Source organism: Drosophila serrata, unplaced genomic scaffold (assembly GCF_035046125.1).
Source record: "Drosophila serrata isolate PLE 108 unplaced genomic scaffold, ASM3504612v1 contig_382, whole genome shotgun sequence".
Taxonomy (NCBI): Eukaryota; Metazoa; Arthropoda; class Insecta; order Diptera; family Drosophilidae; genus Drosophila; species Drosophila serrata.
Genome location: NW_028257280.1, coordinates 10848671 through 10866573, shown reverse-complemented (window position 1 = coordinate 10866573; position 17903 = coordinate 10848671). Strand labels below are relative to the sequence as shown.

General features: G+C 42.1%; 1 protein-coding gene and 1 long non-coding RNA gene across 5 annotated transcripts; both read left to right on the top strand.

The window, feature by feature from the left end:
- Positions 1–325: 325 nt before the first annotated feature.
- Positions 326–17212, top strand: LOC110176553 (uncharacterized). 4 transcript variants are annotated; one of them, XM_086840190.1, is made up of 2 exons: positions 326–1313; positions 15218–17212. In XM_086840190.1, exons 1-2 carry the CDS (start codon positions 519–521, stop codon positions 15506–15508), a joined length of 1086 nt encoding a protein of 361 aa, XP_086696316.1. In that variant the 5' UTR covers positions 326–518; the 3' UTR covers positions 15509–17212. The 4 variants fall into 4 exon arrangements, with proteins under 4 accessions (XP_086696316.1, XP_086696319.1, XP_086696317.1 ...); XM_086840193.1 differs by lacking the exon at positions 15218–17212 and adding an exon at positions 1380–1936 and having other exon boundaries at positions 332–1313; XM_086840191.1 differs by lacking the exon at positions 15218–17212 and adding an exon at positions 1439–1740 and having other exon boundaries at positions 332–1313.
- Positions 1685–1936, top strand: LOC147642634 (uncharacterized). The gene is made up of 2 exons (XR_015273302.1): positions 1685–1825; positions 1891–1936. It is a non-coding gene; the product is annotated as an uncharacterized LOC147642634 (long non-coding RNA).
- Positions 17213–17903: the final 691 nt, after the last annotated feature.

The following is a 17903-nucleotide window of genomic DNA, read 5'->3' as shown; positions in this document are numbered from 1 at the left end:
GGTTGGGTGTTTACAGCCGAGTATATATATATTTGGTTGTTATTGTTTTAGGCCAAGGCTTATTTATAATACTAAAAAAATCATTATTAAAGAACATTAAATCCTTAAAAAATTACAATAAAATAAGAAAGGAAAATAACTTTAGGAAGCCAAAGTTAATAGACTCTGGCAGTGTGCTATTGAATTTTAGGATAAAATCGAAAATCGATCATAGCTAAGCTTTAAATATTTGTATGCTTTTGATTGATATATATAAATAAAATAGTATAAATTAATGTACCCTTTCCGATATTATAATCCCAAAAAATTTATTGTTTCTGTTGCAGATACACTGAGCTAAGCGTGGCTAAGTTGCGACCAAGATAGCGAACCTGTCGAAAGGACTTTCGGCCGGTCCCGCCGGGGGACTAGGCTTCGTTGGCATCCTGCCCTGCTCGATCCAGTGGCAACCGCCGGGTAAGGCGCCCAAGCTGCTGAGCTGCTCCACCGGCGCACGCTCCAGCTCCCAGCCATATCCAATGCCCGCCTCCGTCTCCTCAAATAGCAACAGCAATGACAGCAGCAATGGCCACGGGTGCTGCCAGGACTGTGCATGTTGCAAGCAGGCCTACGAGCATTTGCCAGTGCCACGCTTGCGACATCAACAACCGCCTCCCCCGCTGTACCACTCACCGAAGCAACATCAGCAGCAGCTGCAGCAGCAGCAACAGGTTAGCTGCATCACGACTCTGCAGCAGACAACAACGACACAGCAGCTGCCACAGATTCCGACAGGAACAACCTCGAACTATTGCCTCATGCCGACAACGACAACCTCTAATACGTACGTGAGCAATGTGAAGCCGGAGCAACTACGCCAACATTGTCATTCGCACTGCGATGGACACAACACCAATATGCAATCCTTTGGCAGCAGAAGCAACATGACACCTGCGGTATACCAGAGTTCACCTGCGGTCTACCAGACTTCAGCTGCTCAGTCGATGATCTTCGTTCCGTTCATGTTGCCCATGCAGCAGCAGCATCAGCAACATTTGCAGCAGCAACCGCCTTTGCCGCCATCGGAGGATTGCAAACCATTATTGCGGCCCAAAAGCGTTCCGCCCCCGCCGCAGCCACCCCCTTTGCTGAGCAATTTTCCACCTTTGCTGCAACCGCCACTTCTCCAGCCACCTGTGGTCTGTCCCCCGCCTGCCGCCCGAACACCTGCAATGCCCATGACGTCACTCGTGCCCACACTGCCACAGCCCACAAGCCGCAGTGTTAGAAGCCTCAAATCCGCAGCTGCGGCAGCCGTCAGCGTTTATCAGCGGGTGAGTACACAGAAAGAAATGATTATGAGGTACAGAAATAAATATAAATTCGAAATTATTGTGAAGAGGGAAGCCATGTATTAATACCTGAATTTCCCAAGATAATGCTAGCCATAAACTTGTAGATTTCCAACATCAATTCAAGGTGGGCTACGTGTGAATTGGGGTTATTTGTAGTACATCAGTGGCACTCAGTCAATGGCAGCAAATCCTTCTGGGGCTACTAAAGTGTTGCAATTTGCGAAGCACAACAGCAGCAGGGACAATGCCACGTATACTTAATATTTATGGGTGTGCTGCTGCCAAACTTCAATTTACATAAACATAAAAGACAAGCAACATCGGAGGAACTCTTCACGGAGAATCTGCATGCATGCTGCTGGTGAGATTTAGCGCAGCGACAGGACACAAAAAATCAAAGCTACAAGGATGGGGGGGGGAAAAATGCAAATCGGTACGAGCGGAAGTGAAAGCAAAGATAAGGTTGCATACCGGAAGGAGGGAGGTAGAGGGTATGGACACGAGCACGGAAAACTAATGCATAACCTAGTAAGATCATCAACACGAAATTTTACAGCAAACTCATGTCCAAGGATGTGGAAATAAACTAGTTGTTTTTGTTACCCCGGCCGCTACCTCTGCCACTTTCCCAACTCCTTCTAGTCCTTACCCAACCCTCCTTCACTGTTGTCCTGCGCTCAATGACTTTTGCATTTAATATGAGTAAAGAAGCGCAGGACAACAAGAGAACGAGCAGGACACTGAGAAGAGTGAGTAGGGTTTCGTAGAAGGTTTCCCATTTTCAAAGGATGTTTGTTTTAATTAAAACTACCTAGTCTTTTGGTCGTTCTTGGCTACGATCAACACTTATTGTATTAAACGAATGACTTAAAAATCTTAATTTGAAACCGATTTCTCTATGTGTTTTCGGTGAGCAAGGAAATGGCGGTGGGCAAAAAGCTGAGCTGGACTTGAGGATTGGGCTTCGGCCCTTTACGGCGGGCCCTGAGCCCTGGCCAGCGACATGCAAAACGTGCTGTTTAAATTACGTTTCTGCCGGCAGATTTCGGATTTCAGGAAGGGGAATCGACTGCAAGGACATGCTGAGATAGTGTCTGCCGTCGTTCCGCTCCTTCGGCTCCCGCTCCCGCTCCTTGACCGTGTCCAACGATTCGTTTATTTGATAGCCTTGCCGTTGATGCTTGTGCATACCGGATAAGTTTGTCCTGATTAAGAATCTGCAACACAAAAAAGCTCGCCAGCTGACAGGATAAAGCAACGAAAAAAGTGAAACAGGACGAGAAGGAACGCGAAGTGGACTGGTCACTCGCCAGCAAATGTCTTAATGCAGCGAGGAGGAGTCCGAAGTCGCAACGGATTACAATATAATAAAAATTCATAAGTTTGCCTCCGGCAGTTGGCATTTCACAATTTTGATGACAACTGTGCGGCATCCTCGTTTCCCGGCTCGCTTCCTTGAGTGAAATACATTTTACATGCGAAATAAACATAAGCAAAATGCACATCATAGTCCTGCATCCTTAATGCGGTTCATTCACGTGCGGTTCATTCATGTGCTTAAGTAGTTTTATTTAGAAGGAGCCCACACACGGAGCTCACACAAAGGACTCCGGGACTCGGCACATTTGAATGTTAAATCTTTCATGAAATGCCTTTTTTCGACAGTCCGTCTGTCTGTCCGTTTTTCCCCATATCTAATACATCCAGAAAATACTCAGTTGTTTAGTGCTTTTGTGTGAGTGTTGCGGTCTTCCTGCAAACTTAACAATACCTTTTCCTACTGCTCTACCGCTGGCATTCGCTTTCATTTGTTTTTTTGCATTTCCTTCCCCTCAGTTTCTGAAAAACTAAGCGCGCTATCATGCACAAAGAAAGCATTTTATGTGCTGCCTTTAATGTTTGCACTAGCCCCACTGCCATAATGTACTCTCGCCCACACATGGCTGGGTGGAAATATAGATGTCCGACAGGACAAGGGTCGGAATGTGAGCACTGTGAAGAAATATCACTCAATAAGTCAATCAATTTGGAGTTTTAGTTTTGCTACTAATAAATATTTCATTATTTTAGCTCAGGGGAGAGTTTAATTCCATTTAAAATAATATACATATATTAAGTTGCCTTAGTTAGTCGAAAGACAAGCCTTTTTTTAGAAAGAGAAGACTTAATAACATATACAAAATTTCTATCAGTTTTGTTCTGAATTTCAGTAATTTATTTAGAGTTCAATAGTTGTTGTTAACAGAATGCATTTTCCTGTGTATTTTCCCCCCAACAATGATCTCGGTGTTTGGGTTCCTGCATTAGAAAGTTTTCCTATGAGCTGTTGCTCTTGCTGCATTTGGAATCACTTGAAACCAGGAATTGTCTGCTTGTCTCTGGTTGACCCCGCCTTCGGCATTATGCTGGAAAAACAGTTGGTTTCCATCTAATAATTGTTCTGCTCATATTCCATATGTACTTGCGGAGTATCTCAAAGCGGATTTCGGTGTTAGAGCTTTCTTGTTTTATGGTATGTCTGTGTGTGTTTATATTTTCCCCCTGGTTTGGGTAGAAATATATCCGTACATAAGCTGTGAAATATTTCGAGTTGTTTATTTGTGCCGTCGAAACCTTTTACTAAACTCTCAGGCAGTTGCCTAGAAACGAGGGTGTGGTGAGGTGCTGCTAAGTACCTACATTATAAATAGGGAGTACTGCCCACAAAACAATTAATGCCAAATGAATGATAATGAAGAAACCAGTTCCCAGGGTAATGGATATTCATAATTTCTTCAAAGAGGCTTTGAGTAATCCCACAATTAGAATCCGGATATTGAAGTCTGGAAACATTTAAGTTAGCATTTCTATTGCTGAAATTATCAAATAGATAAATGTGAAGAATTAAAGTCCCTTGAAACACTATCCTATAAGGAATTTCTGTTTATATTTAAATAGAATCCTGTATATTTTTCACACCCCTCACAATCTTTCTTAATTACTAGTTATTTTTTTTTTAAAGAAAATGCACCTTAGCCATTCGACACTCTTTGTCGACAAGATCGTAGGGTGATGTCAAAGGAAGGAGTCCTCAATGCATTGCCCTTTCGCATGCTCTATTAAAAGGACACAGAAAAGTAAAAATGTAATTAAAAAACAGGAAATGAAACTAATTTTCAGTAGCCGAAGTGTGTACACCCTTATAGTTACACATAGGTTCGAATGTGCAATCGAATCTAACATAGCCAAAAGTGAATAAATCCCAATTTGTAAAGCTATAATTAAAATTTAACATCTATATTTTTATATGATAACTTTTCGGTTAAATTATTGATTTCTATATCATAACTAAGCCAAAAATTAATTAATTTCAATTCGGATAACTTTTCTATGCTAGTTTTTGTCAGCTTAACAAATCTGCATATTGAGTTTTAAAATTTAAAAAATGCAAATTTTTTGTAAATTTTTTATAATTCTAACGATGTAACCCCTCATAAAATTTTGAAAAAATTTCGAAATTTTTGTTTTCCACCAGACATGTTCAGTTTGATTCAGCTGTTAATGCTGATCAAGAATTTAAATGATTTATGGGGTCGGAAACGACTCCTTCACTGGGTTGCAAGCTTCTGACTGAAAGTACAATACCCTGCAAGGATATAAAAACAGAATCCTTTGGCTGGCAGTAGTGGTGGCCTTAATGGCCCCGATGGGTCGGGAGTGATGCGTAAGTGAATCCATATTTCATATGAAGCGTTAACGGCCAACAAAAAGCAGACACACAAAGTGAACAGCATATTTCGAGGACTGGTAGAATGCGTTGGCTTCATTGGAAGGAATCCAAGCAAAAAGTATCCTCCCCAGTTGTATCTCCGTGCGAGGCTGTCATTATTTCGCTCTCGGCAGTGGGAAACTGAAACAAAACGAAAATATGTGAGTGGCGGAAAGGAGTGGAAGGCCGGGCGTGTCCTTGCTGCTTGCAGCTTAAGCAGAAAAAATTTGATAGCTGCGCTAAAGGATTCGATATCAAAGGACTGCCTTGTGGCCAGCCGTTGACAAGCCAAGGAAACCGTTGACAGCCAAGTGAACAACAGCCAAGCTGGCAAATTGGACAAGCGTTGGACAGGACGGGAAAAGGCAAAAAAGAAAAGGGCCACGCTAAAAACGCACCCAAAAGCGCCGAGCCAAATCAGAACTTGGCCTTAGGGCCAGCAGTTCCATTCGGCGAAGCCAAAAGCAGCCAAGTAAGCCAAGTCCTGGCATTAACAGTCGCACAACTGTGGTGACTTTCTCGTCCTGTAAACGCTTCATTGCTCTCCAGGGGCAGGGGGGACACATCGTCCCCAGCACTACGCTATATAGTACGCCGATCTCACCATGAGCATCTTGGGTCCTTGGCCACACAGCGCTGTTAATTCACTCTGCGGACTGGCCGCGAGGTGGCGCCCCAAAGTGCCAGCCACTGCTGTTGAGTGTCCCGAATTTCACCGCATCTGATTCCATGTCCTTCGTCCTGCAAGTGCTAGTGTGTGCGTGTCTATGTGTGTGTGTATGCGAGTGCTTCGCGCACTGGCTTACTCAAAGTCTCTTAACCCATTACTTGCTTGGCAAGCGAGAGTTGTTAGCAGTTGTTAGTAGTTAGCATTTGGAAGTTATGTTTTAATAAATTCATAATATCTTAAGGATGTTTAATTTAGAGGACATATTTATATTTATCTGTAGGATATATTTTGAATTTCAAAGAATATATAATACTAGTCTTTACAAAAGAACTCAACATATTTCCAGCGATAAACTATAGAAGTTCTAACATAAAAATATACCTATTTTTTTAGATAAACCCAGCTTGATTTTTTCCCTATATAAAATCCTTATACAAACGAATCCTTTTCATAGAACTGCAAGAGGTCCTGTGCAATGATTCCTGTTTCAGTACCGAGCTCTCGAAGCACAAAGCGGGTTAATCATCGCCTGGCAGATAAAAAGGGACATTGGCAGCAGGAGCAGCATCGCCTGGCACTTGAAAGCTTTTACCACAATGCCTCTGTATCGGTGTCGCCCCGCGTTGTTGGTGTGTGCGAGGGTGCTCTCTTCAAGTGCTTCTTTGTTTCTCGCTGCTGTGTGTGTGTGTCTGTGTGTGTGCGAGGGCGCCAAATTTCAAAAGCAGCCGCGCATGAGCTTTTTTGCTGGCAAACGGTTTATTTTGCACGAGCGACACTTGATGAGGGCAGCGTAGGATGCATCCTTTGCGTCCTTTGAAAGTGTAAACGCCATCAGCCGCTTCACTTTCAATGGCGGCCCATGTGGCGTATACTTGATACTGTATGCGCGCTTAAACGCGCTCTCTCTGTCTCTCTCTTAAACCCTTGCCAGTCCTAATTTAATTTAGCGTAAATTCGGTTTCTCCTTGCCATTTTCCTCTTTTAGTTTTTTTTTTTTTTTTTTTTTGCCGGGTGGCTCGCTAAGGTCAAACCGCCAGGAACAGGGCGAATTAAATGCAATTGACAGTTGCAATTTCCAACTGGCTGTCAGGCCAAATCCCAAAGCAACTGCATTGGAAACAAGGCAGGAGGAGCCGGGGCCAAATCCAAACTCTGTTGTAACACAATAAAATGCAACCTCAACTGACACAAAGAAAATGTTTTACCGAAAGGAGACAGGAGGAGCCACGAGTCGCTCGTGCGGCAAGGGGACAGCAAGGACATGGGAGGGGGGCGTGGCGTGGCGTGTGTCGCTGGCAAAAAGGGACAGAGACAGACACACACGTAAGCGAAACAACAATGCCAAAAGCGAAGCCAAGCCAAACCGCCGCGGCTGTCAAATTAGAGGCGTTCGTTCGGGCACCTTGGCAACTTTGTGCGAATTTCTTATCAAACGGTCGAAAGTTTGCCATTCATTAGTTGTGTAACTATATATATTAGTTATGCAACGAATGCTGCATTTGCAGGGCACACATTTCCAACGCACAATTAAGTTGACATATTCGGAATGCATAATCCGCATTGCAAGTGAGAAAATCACTGAAATGCGTTCGAAGCCTATTGTATCAATCATTCTGGTTAAATAAGCAATTTGCACCAAAGGCGTTGATTCATATCCATTATGGGCCATGACCATTGTAATTCCGTAATTGAAATACCCCGACATTGTGGAAATTAAAGCTTAGCATTCGGCAACCACTCAACCTGAACCGTAATTTAGCTTCATGGCTTGGCTAAAACAATAATGTGTGTTCTCAGCCCAATAGCGTTCTCTCAGCAAAGATGTACATAAATATGTAAAGCAGCACGGTAAATAAATATTTAATCATTAACAGGGTAATTCTAAAGATCCTTATTTATAGTTTTAAAGTGATATAATAATAAGTTTAGTAAAACATTAAGGTTCAAGTTTAATGGGGACTTAAAGTAATAGATTAATTTAATTATTTAGTCCTTGTTATAGACTTTAATTTTACGATTTGTCGTACCTTTAAATACTTTAAAACGTTCATTTCGAGTTCCCTTTAACCGGTTTTTGTTAGTGCAACATTCAAGAATGTCTGCAAGTTAGTTATCTATTCTCCAAGTATTTGTAAGAATTTTCTTCTAAAATTTATTTAATGGCAAATATGTGACAAAACATTACCTGGCCATTGAGAAATCCAAATGAATGCGAGACAAGTTAAGCCAGTAGGCAGACTCCTTTGCAAGGACTTTAAATTTCATCTGTAAGCTGCCCCTAATGACTGACGCATGTGAGTTGTTTGTTTCATTTCGTTGCATTTTGTTGGTCAATTAATTTGCATGTCTTTGGTGGCCGTAACTAACGGCAGCTTGGCTCCGAGATGTTCGACTGAACACGTTAGGGACTGCCAGTTACCAGGACCTTCTTCATTAAATTAGTGTATGTGGTGACTTTGACAAAGCGGCTGTCTGTCACTCACCTGGCCATCCTGTCCCCCACACATCCTCACATCCTTACATCCCTGCAGCCGGCTCGTTACGCTGGCATTCCTTGCGGACTAGTCCTGGTCTCGTTTTGTTTTGTTTTTTGTTTATCTTTTGCAACGTGTTCGGGCATCTTTATTTTCAATAACAAATAAAAATGCCCCCAAGAACAACGTTAAATAAATTGCAGCTCGAATAGACTCTAGTCCGAGACTGTCCAAGATTCCAGTCCATTATATTCCCTCGCATTTCCTTTGCTTTTTCGGCATTTAATTGGCCGTATAATTGATTGGAGTTGTTCCTGCTGCTGCCTGCTGCCTTTGCTGGTTTCTGTTTGTTGTTGTGGCCACTTCTTGGTATTGGTTCCCCCCAGTCTAACTCATTATGTAGTATGTGTGTTTGCTGCAAAACATTTCAAAATACTCGCCCAAGTGGCAAAGTTTTCCCTGGCCAACTATTCAATGGGCTCGTGGCACGAGGCACGAGGCCGTTGATAGACCGCCTTGCCCCAGCTCCTTGGCTGCTGACTAGGCTTTATATCGGTGTATATGGCCAAGGCTGCCTCTATAAATTTGTATTGTGCTGCTGGCTGGTACTCTGCGGTACGTAATTAATTATATTTGCCTCCGACTCAAAATGTCAGTCGGTCTCTAATTATTATTATTCCAATAGGGGAGAATGGCCAGTGCCTCAGTCCCATTCTCCTTGCCATTGGCCAGGTTTCCATATCTTTTCTGCGCGGCTCTCACAGGTTGTTTGACATTAATTGATTTATTTGCCTTTTACATAAATTAGGTGCCCAATATTCGGTTACCAGGTGGGGTGGGGACACAGCCTGAGAGGGTCCTGTTTCACTTTGTTTAAGTATTAAAGAGGTCCGAAGATTACTGGCAAAACCTTATGAAAATGGGGAGCTAACTGAGGTAAGGAAATATTTTAGTTCACTTGATTTATATATTACTAAAGTCGTAATATAAGATGTATGCTTAAGTTTTATTTTCGTTATTTTTCTGTAAATGCTTTCAAATTCCCCTAATTACTGGCCAGACTCACTCATCTATTATAATCCGTGTTCATGTCTAAAAAACCGATAATAGCACACCTAATGCCGCAAACATATATTACATTGCTTAATATGGCAAACACAATTGTTGTTGAAAACTTTTGGCTTTTTGCCAGTTTAGCTGGGCTTAGCTCCTGTTTTTGAGCAGACCAAAGGCCGCGCTTTTCGGCGCCCGCTCAGCTGGAAAACGCGATCTAGCGGCATCAAGCGGTGCGGGTGGAAAAAAAAGGAAAACTTTTTGACAGCGCAACATGCAAAAACAAATTACCAAACAGTCAAACTGTCAATTACGGGGCAATTAGTTGGCTTCGATTAAATGGCAGCTTTTGCTGCCGCTGTAGTTGCTGTCGTCGCTTAAGCCGTTTTGGCCCCGTTTACAATGGCTCTTTGGCAGCACGTCGCCTGCACTCACGGTCTTTCGCCCCTCTCCAGCTACCAAACTTCGAACTCCTGGGATCTGGGATCTCGGATCCTGGCAGTGTGCAAATATTTGTGGCGGAAAATTAATGTCCGACAAGCCAGCGGCATGGACAACTTTCTGTGATAATTGGGCCCGCTGCAATGGGCCCGCTTTCTCGTAAGTGGCCATCCAGCAGAAGCAGTTTGATTTATTCCCGTGCCATTCCCTGGCGGAGACTCCGGGGCCAGGACTCGTTGGCCAGGTGCATGTGCACGGATAGGATCGGATGCATCCCCGGTGGCCACTCAAATGGCAAATACACAACATTTACAAACCGGCCCGAGCAGTCCAAGGCCCCACAATGCACTTTCGGGCCTGGCAACTGATAAGAAGATAAATGAGCCAGGAGTTAAGTCCTCCACTCAGAAAAGGATATGCCATGAGTTATCGAATTGCATATGAATCCGCCAGCAATAAACACTTTGAGGTGAATAATTAAACGAATTCTTTGCAGAATTGTGAATTTATTCGATTGAATGTGATTGCTTAAAGAATTCTGGTTAATTGTATTCTTTTTAGAAAAATAATTTAATTTTATTCAGATAATGTTCTTTCATATAGTAGAAAAATAAACAATACATGCATTTGCTTTAATCCCAATTTTATTAATTGTTTTGATTTTTGAGTGTTATTTATTTAATTTGGATTTATGTTTGGTGGCTATTTTTAATAAATTTGTTCATGGGTATACAAATATAAAAAAAAAAATGTATTATTAAAATCATGTTATTTAATTTATTGTTATACATTTTTTGTCTGAGCATTTAGCTAATAAATTTGTAGAAATGGCATTTGATAGTTTTATGAGCAAATAAAACAGCAAAAAAAGGCAATGGAATTGGCTGCTGCTGGATCTACTGGGGAGGTAAAGGATATTCCTGAGCCGCCCATGGCAGGATATTCAAAGTGCAGCTGAGGCGATGCCCCCTGTCTATGTGTGTGTTTGTGTCCCTGTTTGTTTGCTTAGACTGCCGTAGGCTGGCATATGCGAAAACTGAAAATTATGAGCGATAGTACTACGCCTCATGCGTTTGAACGCAGTCTTGGGATTCAGCTTGGATCTAGGATGTGGCCCGTCTCCGGGATGGCGGCAGCATTTGGCATTGCTCATACGACGTGTGGTCTCGATATGCAATGTTGCATGCCTTTCTAGAACCGGGCTGCCATTCCGCTTCCGCAGCCTGTGCGAGTGCACAGAGAAAAATAAATCTAATTAATCATAATTAAGCTTTAGATATTTGCATTCTTGGAATCGGTATTTATCGCTATTTATTTATTTATGACAATATTTTAAAATTAAAGCCAAAAAAGCATTAATTTTAAATCGGACAACTACTTTATGTTAGTTTTTGTTAGTTTAATAATACTGCATACTGCACTAAACATTTTAAGAGATTTCATTTTTTGTCGAATTTTTGGACCATTTTAACGATTGAATTCCTCATAAAATTTTGAAAAATTTTTTAAATTTTTGTTTTTGTCCGGAGATGGCTAGAACGGCTCGGCTTTTCATGCTGATCAAGAATATATATGGTTTATAGGGTCGGAAATGATTCCTTCACTGTGTTTGTAATAATGTAAACTATTTAGTGACTTAAGGAATTTATTTAGCTACTCCCAGATTTTATATTTAGGTATTTATCATCACATTTTCAATACCCTTTTGTTTTTTTGTGTGTAAAACAATGTTCCCTACTCCGCGTATCTTCAGCACAGCACTCTTGCCGATTGATGCCTTTGGCATGCTTTTGCGCTTGGCTCCGTCTGCAGCTCCATCCTCACCGCCATCCCTAAGCCCCATCGCTATTCCCATCTCCATGGCCGCACTCTGAGTGATGTGGGGCCTAATTTATGGCCCGGCTAGCCCGTTGGCCCGTTCTGCATACCGAAATGGCAAACGGGATCTGTCAAAGCAGGTTGTCCTGAAACTGCAACGGCAATGGCAACGGCAACGACAATGCAGAAAATTGCATGGCATTAGATCGCCGATTGCCTCCGGAAAGGCCAGCCTCGAGCGACGCATTGTGGCCGTATAAATTGCATTGGCTATCCCCCTCATCCGCTGCTAATTATGCAAGCCACCGATCCAAGCTCCAAGCCCCCGAGGACTCGCAGGACTCGAAGCGATCCCACCTGCTCTGGCTGCCTCATAAATATGTATTACAGCATATACTTTCACCTGTCGCCGGCCGCGTCATCAATCAACGTCCATTAGGCCAAAAGAAATGCGCCACGAAGCGGAAGTGTCGCACAACATATAGCCTGTGTTTTGCAGGTGCCACTTGCAGGACAACACGCATCGAACAAATCACGACAGGAAGCAAGGAATTGCGTTCCTGCACCTTTAAAGCAATTGCAAACATTAAACTTGAAATAAAGTGAATGCACTAAAGTTTCACAAGTATAATCACCAGATTTGTAAATTAACATTAAACTAAATGTTTATCAATATACTTTTAGCTATTCTTAATTATTGGCAGAAAGCTTGTGTATTAATTATAAACTTGTATTTTTTTGTGAACTTTATGGTTTTCCTAACAAACATTTACATTTCTCATAAGTAAAACAACAAATTAACTGTTTTAAATCCCTACAGATTAGGTTGCAATGTAAAATATATATTTTTGAATTATTTAAACTTTAATCTATACTTTTTGTGACTTAGTTTTGTGCAAAATGCATAAATAAATAAGTGAAATGTTGGCAAAAATATTTAAGCTGATTAGCTATGGTTTTATTTGTTAAGTATTAGCTCAGTCTTAGTGCAAATATTTTCAAACTCAACTTTTAGAAACTCATGAGCTTGATTTATATTGTTGTTCCTTAATTTACAAAGCAACCTGGCTTCCTTAAGAGTTTTACCAAGGAATCCCGCCACATCCTGGAAAATATTTTATATATGTATATATTTTCATGTATTATATATTCTCTTATAGGACTCCTGTCAGTGGCAACAACAAATGATAAAATGTCTGAGTCCAGCCAGCGACTTTCTCCTGCTTTCATTTTATGGCGTCACCGACAAGGGGGGATAAGCGAAATAATTTAATTTCGCCTGCCATGTTCGCCGCAGGCCACCGCCCGCTGAATTTGTTTTATTAAAAACTGTACACTATATATATTCGGGCAAAAACACACGAGCGTGGAAAATGAAAATGCGGAATGGGAATGGGAATGGGAATGAACGAAATGAAATCAAATACTCAAAAATGAGCAAATAAGGCCAAATGGAGACGAAGCCGAATGCGAAAACAGAAAAATTTACGAAATATGTACGGTACAGAAGAAGAGAAATTTTGTAATTTCTTGGGGTAAATCGCGAAACGCTTTGTTTCGCAGATTTCCTTTGACGGTTTGACGGTTATTTAATTTGCTCTCTCTCCTTCCCCCAGAATTGGGCCACGAAATCCTCGTAATCCTTGGGCCGCGTTCCCTTTGCAAAAATCGAAGGCAGCGCGACATGGACATGAGCCGCCCGGTGGGTTGGGAATTGAAAGTTGATGCTAATGCTATAAATGCTCGCCCATCATTTGTCTTCATTCATCTTTGGCAATTGTCCACCCACCCGAGCCTCGAGCGGCACTCGAAATCATTAATTTCAAATATTATCCCCGCTTGGCAGGGTGGCCTTTCAATTGTAAATAGTAATACGACCGGCATATTCATAAATATAAAATAACTTCTGTGCCGTTTAGCTTTTATATAATTCGCACAGGCCACGCTTTCTACTAAAAATAGGAGAATTCGTAGATGCACTGAGGAAAATCTGACTGAGGAAGCTTAGGAAAGTTTTAAGATACTTAAAAACCATTTAAACTTTCAACAACATATGGGTTTTAAATAGGATTTTATAAGTGTGGAGTCAGAAGCTATAATGAATGTATTTTTATGTATTCAACACTGTGATATATCTAAAAAAAAAACAGTAAGCCACATTTTAATTTCTTAAAATATTTTTAAAACTTTCCAGAGTTTGAACCTGACGTCTTATATTTGTATTTAAATGGACTTCTGTTTAATTTTCTTAAATTTTTCTGTGAGTGCTATAGTCCCTTTTTTCATATTTATCGGCGCTATTCCCTTTTCTTTATTAAGCAAACTAATCATGACCCTTTGTGGCCGACACGTGGCTGGTAAAAACGGATCCGGGGACAGCGAATAATGTGCGCTCTGACGGCCGGAATGGGCCCAGGATTCTGGGCCACAGGATACAGGGCATCAGCTTCGGCGCTTCGGCGAATGCTTCCGCATTCCCATAACACCGGCCATATTCAAGACTCGCCCAGGCAAATCCTTTAAGTGTCATTCGGTGGCCCCGACATTCGGTTGCATCGTTTGCTCTACTTTTCCTCGGTTTTTCCTCTGTTTTTTTTTATATTTTTTCTGTTCAGATTTTTCCCCCCAAACGATGGCAGAGCAGTCAGAGTTGTTTGCTCACTTTTTATGCGTTTGGATTTGCACATTGGACACTAGTTAATTATGTTCTTAGTCCCTTTTATGTCACAATTTTCATTTCGCAACATCAAATAAACTAAATGTCCGGCAGGGGCTCGGCCGGAAACTGCTTTTTGGCCTGCCCCTCTGTGTGTGTCCCGGTGAACCGAAAAACTGTCTACCGCAATTGTCGTGGCAAGGTAAACAAATATGCGTATATGGCCGGCCTGCTAACTACATTGGCCATTGGCTGCAGCACTGATCCCGGGGGTGGATTGGGGTGGACTACAACTACCTACTCCTTTGCCTGGGATTCGGACTCGGATTCGGGTGTTTTTTTGGGTGGAACAAATGTGCCTATTTGTAGCCTGGATGGTGGAGTTGCCTCCCCCCTTTTGGTGCGGTGCGGTGCGGTTGCCTGCTATAAAATTCTGTGCGGAATGGACATTCGGACTTTTAATATGCTCGAGTAATGTCTGCATTAACAGAATTCATTTGCAGGACATGGCCAGCAGCCAGGACAACCCCATCCCCATGTGTGTGTGTGGTTGGTGTGGAGAAAACAAATTTATGTCGTGCTACTTGCTGAAATTGGATTTCTGGCCGCTGCTCCCCTCGGTTGTTATTGTTGTCGTCACATCGTTGCTTTTTAGTCACCAAAAATGAAGGAAAAACAGGAGGGGAAAAACAAAACTTGACCAACTTTAACAGCAATGATGATGCCAAGGTGGGGCATTTGTTTCCATTCAGGACTTTAGTACGTGTAATCCTTTTTCATGATTTGCACGCCACTTCAGAGGACATTTGTCGCCCTTGGCATTAGTCTCAGGTTAGTCGTTTGTCGCCAGTCGCCAGTCGCTCAGAGTCGTAATCAGGTTGAATGCTTCAATTAGGACACTGGCTCCGGGATCTGCTCTGACTCCCTCGAAATTGGAATGACCTGGCACGTGTTTTTATTTTCATCTCTATCTATTTATTGTCTAATTTTAATGGGCCATCGTCCGCCTCTCCCTTTTTCCAGAATGGCAAATTGCCCAGGAGCCTGCCCGCTCTGCGTGCCATGGAAGTGGCTCTGCGTACCAACTCCTTTGCCACGCCCCCTCGAGTAGTAGCAGCAGAGCGGACCGAAGGAGGCCAAGGAGATCCCAGCGATGCCGGCCAGGACATGGAGGACAGTGACGAGGAAATGGAGTACATGCCGCCGTTGCATAGTGAGTACGAGTGCACTGACGAAAATATATTGAAATATAGTGATGGGAAATACTTTATGGAATGTCTGAGATTTGATTTGATAAATGTTAATCCCTTTTAAATATATAAAACTGTGGTATTGTTTCGACAATGATATACTTATAAAGTACAGCCTCCAAATTGTATAAAATTGTACGGAGTAGTATAAGTACATTAATTCCAAAGAGATTTCCTTGAATTGATTACTTAAACCCATCTTGTCACATACTTTTTTTTTGTCTGCGTGCTGGAGTCTCTTTTACCCTGTCCAGTGGCAAATTCAATTAAAAATTTTTGAAACTGCTCCACCTGCACGTGCGTGACGAGCTTCTGACGTCCAGCAATGATGGTCAGGAGCACCTGGTTACCGTTCCAGTGGTCCCAGGTCCTGTGTCCTGCGTCCTGCGTCCTGCGTTCTGTTCGCAGTACTCCGTTGTCAGAGCCACTGTCAGGCGTTTCAATTTACTTTTATGTCTCGCAGCCTTATCGCGGCGCAAATTGAAATGAAATCTTGACACAATCAGCATGCCCATGCCACCGGCAGCTCGGATTCCCACATACAATTAAGTTAAACGCTTGACCATCAATTATGGGACGGGCTCTAAGGCAGCTGGGTGCCGGTGCCGTGCCGCCTGTCCGGCAATGGGCAAAGTTTGCAGTCCGAAAATTTATCCATGGCAGGGAAATAGCAAGGGCGGTAAATAGACAAGACAAGGATGGAAAAGTGGAGGAAAAGCCCAGTCGAAGCCATGGCAAAGCGACAAAAAATTGTCAACTTATGCCAAAGTCCTCCCGCGTTTTCTCACTCGAGGTTGCCCCGGATGCTGCTCGCTAAAGATGATATCACAAAACTTTCCTTTTGCTCCGCTCCGAGATGCTGCTGCCGGCGAACAAAGCCGCAGCACTGGCAAATGGTCTCGGGGTCTCCGTTTACTCCCCTGTTTATTTATATTAATATTTTTATCATTTTACGAGGACTATACAAATGTGAAAGAAGAAAGCGCTCGCCTCCTTGACCACCTTGAGCCCGGATTGCGGCCAAAACTTTTCGGCCACAACTTAAATTCACTTTATTTAGTTGTTGTGTGTTGTATTGTGTTGTGTAACCGTATTAATCCTCTGCCAGAGCGCCATTTACATTTCATTTGTGCGCCCCGCCCATAAATATGATAGAATAATGAATATATAAATCAAAACGAGGCGAAGCGAAACTATTTTTGTGCCCCGCCTTGTGTGGTTGGTGTTTAGCATATTATGTAATAAATCAATATTGGGGATTTATGTGCTGCAGATTTTGCCAGCTTTAATGGCGAGTTCGAGAGTTAACTCTTTTCTGGCTATTAACTTTGACATTTGATTAGCCACATATGACAGTATTTGGAAATATTAAAGCCTCATTAAACACAGTATGTGCGGTATGCGAATCTAAAATGAATTAAGTGTGTTCTATCTCCAAATATGTTATTAAATATATTTCGGATTTGCTTAAGATTAAGAAGAGCTTTAGCTCTTTAATTCCTCACTTTTTCAAGTTTTCTTTAATACAAATTTAACTGACTGAATTCTTAATTTGTTTTTAACTGAGGAATTGCTCAAGAGCGAAATAAAATTCAAGGGGAAATCCCCTTTTGCCCCGTTTAAAAAGCCCAGCGGCAGCACCTGTAAGTGCTTTGCAGCTGTTCCAATTTTTAGTGTAAATAACCCCGGCAGCAGCCTTGTTTTTTTTTTGTCCCCTGCTTGAGTTTTTCCCGCCCTGCATCTTTCCACCCGTTTGCTGCTCCCATTTTTCCCACGCTTTCCCTCTTCGGCACACTTGTCAATATGAAAATGTTGCTGCTGGGCCGTTGCTGTTGCACTTCTTTTTTTTTATTTTCGCTCACCTGAATGTTTGTTCAGTCGGAAAGTTTTGATTTATTTACGGCGCAAGTTTTACATTTTACACGACACTCGCCTCCAATTACATGCCGCTGTTTTCTCCGGCTGAACTCATTTGCACCCCGGCAGCAACCCTCGGAAAACTGTGTGGAAAACTGAAATACTTTCTTTCGGATTTTAATCGCTCACGTGAGTCCTGCTCCGCCATGAGTGTGCGAGAGTTGATGTTTGTGTTTGTTATTTTTTTACATAGTTAGTCGCAGGATAATGTGTCGCCGAGCTGCTATCCTTGTTGCTGTTTTTCTTTCTGTTGCTCCTGTTACTTTTACCAACGTCATTGACGTCACGGCCAAACAGCTAAAAGAACTTGGTCATTTGCATAGTGCATCAGCGTGAAATCGGGATACTAGCATACCAGATTTCCAGGAATAGCTTAAATAATTGTTTCATGAAAAGACAGCTTCAAGATTTTCCAGATAAATATTTAAACTAAAAGATAGTCCGAATTTCCTGGAAAACCCTTAAAGAAATATTGCTCAGTATCTCTGAATGTAATTAGGATATGTGCTTGCATTGAAAACTCAATTATTTATGAATTTTAC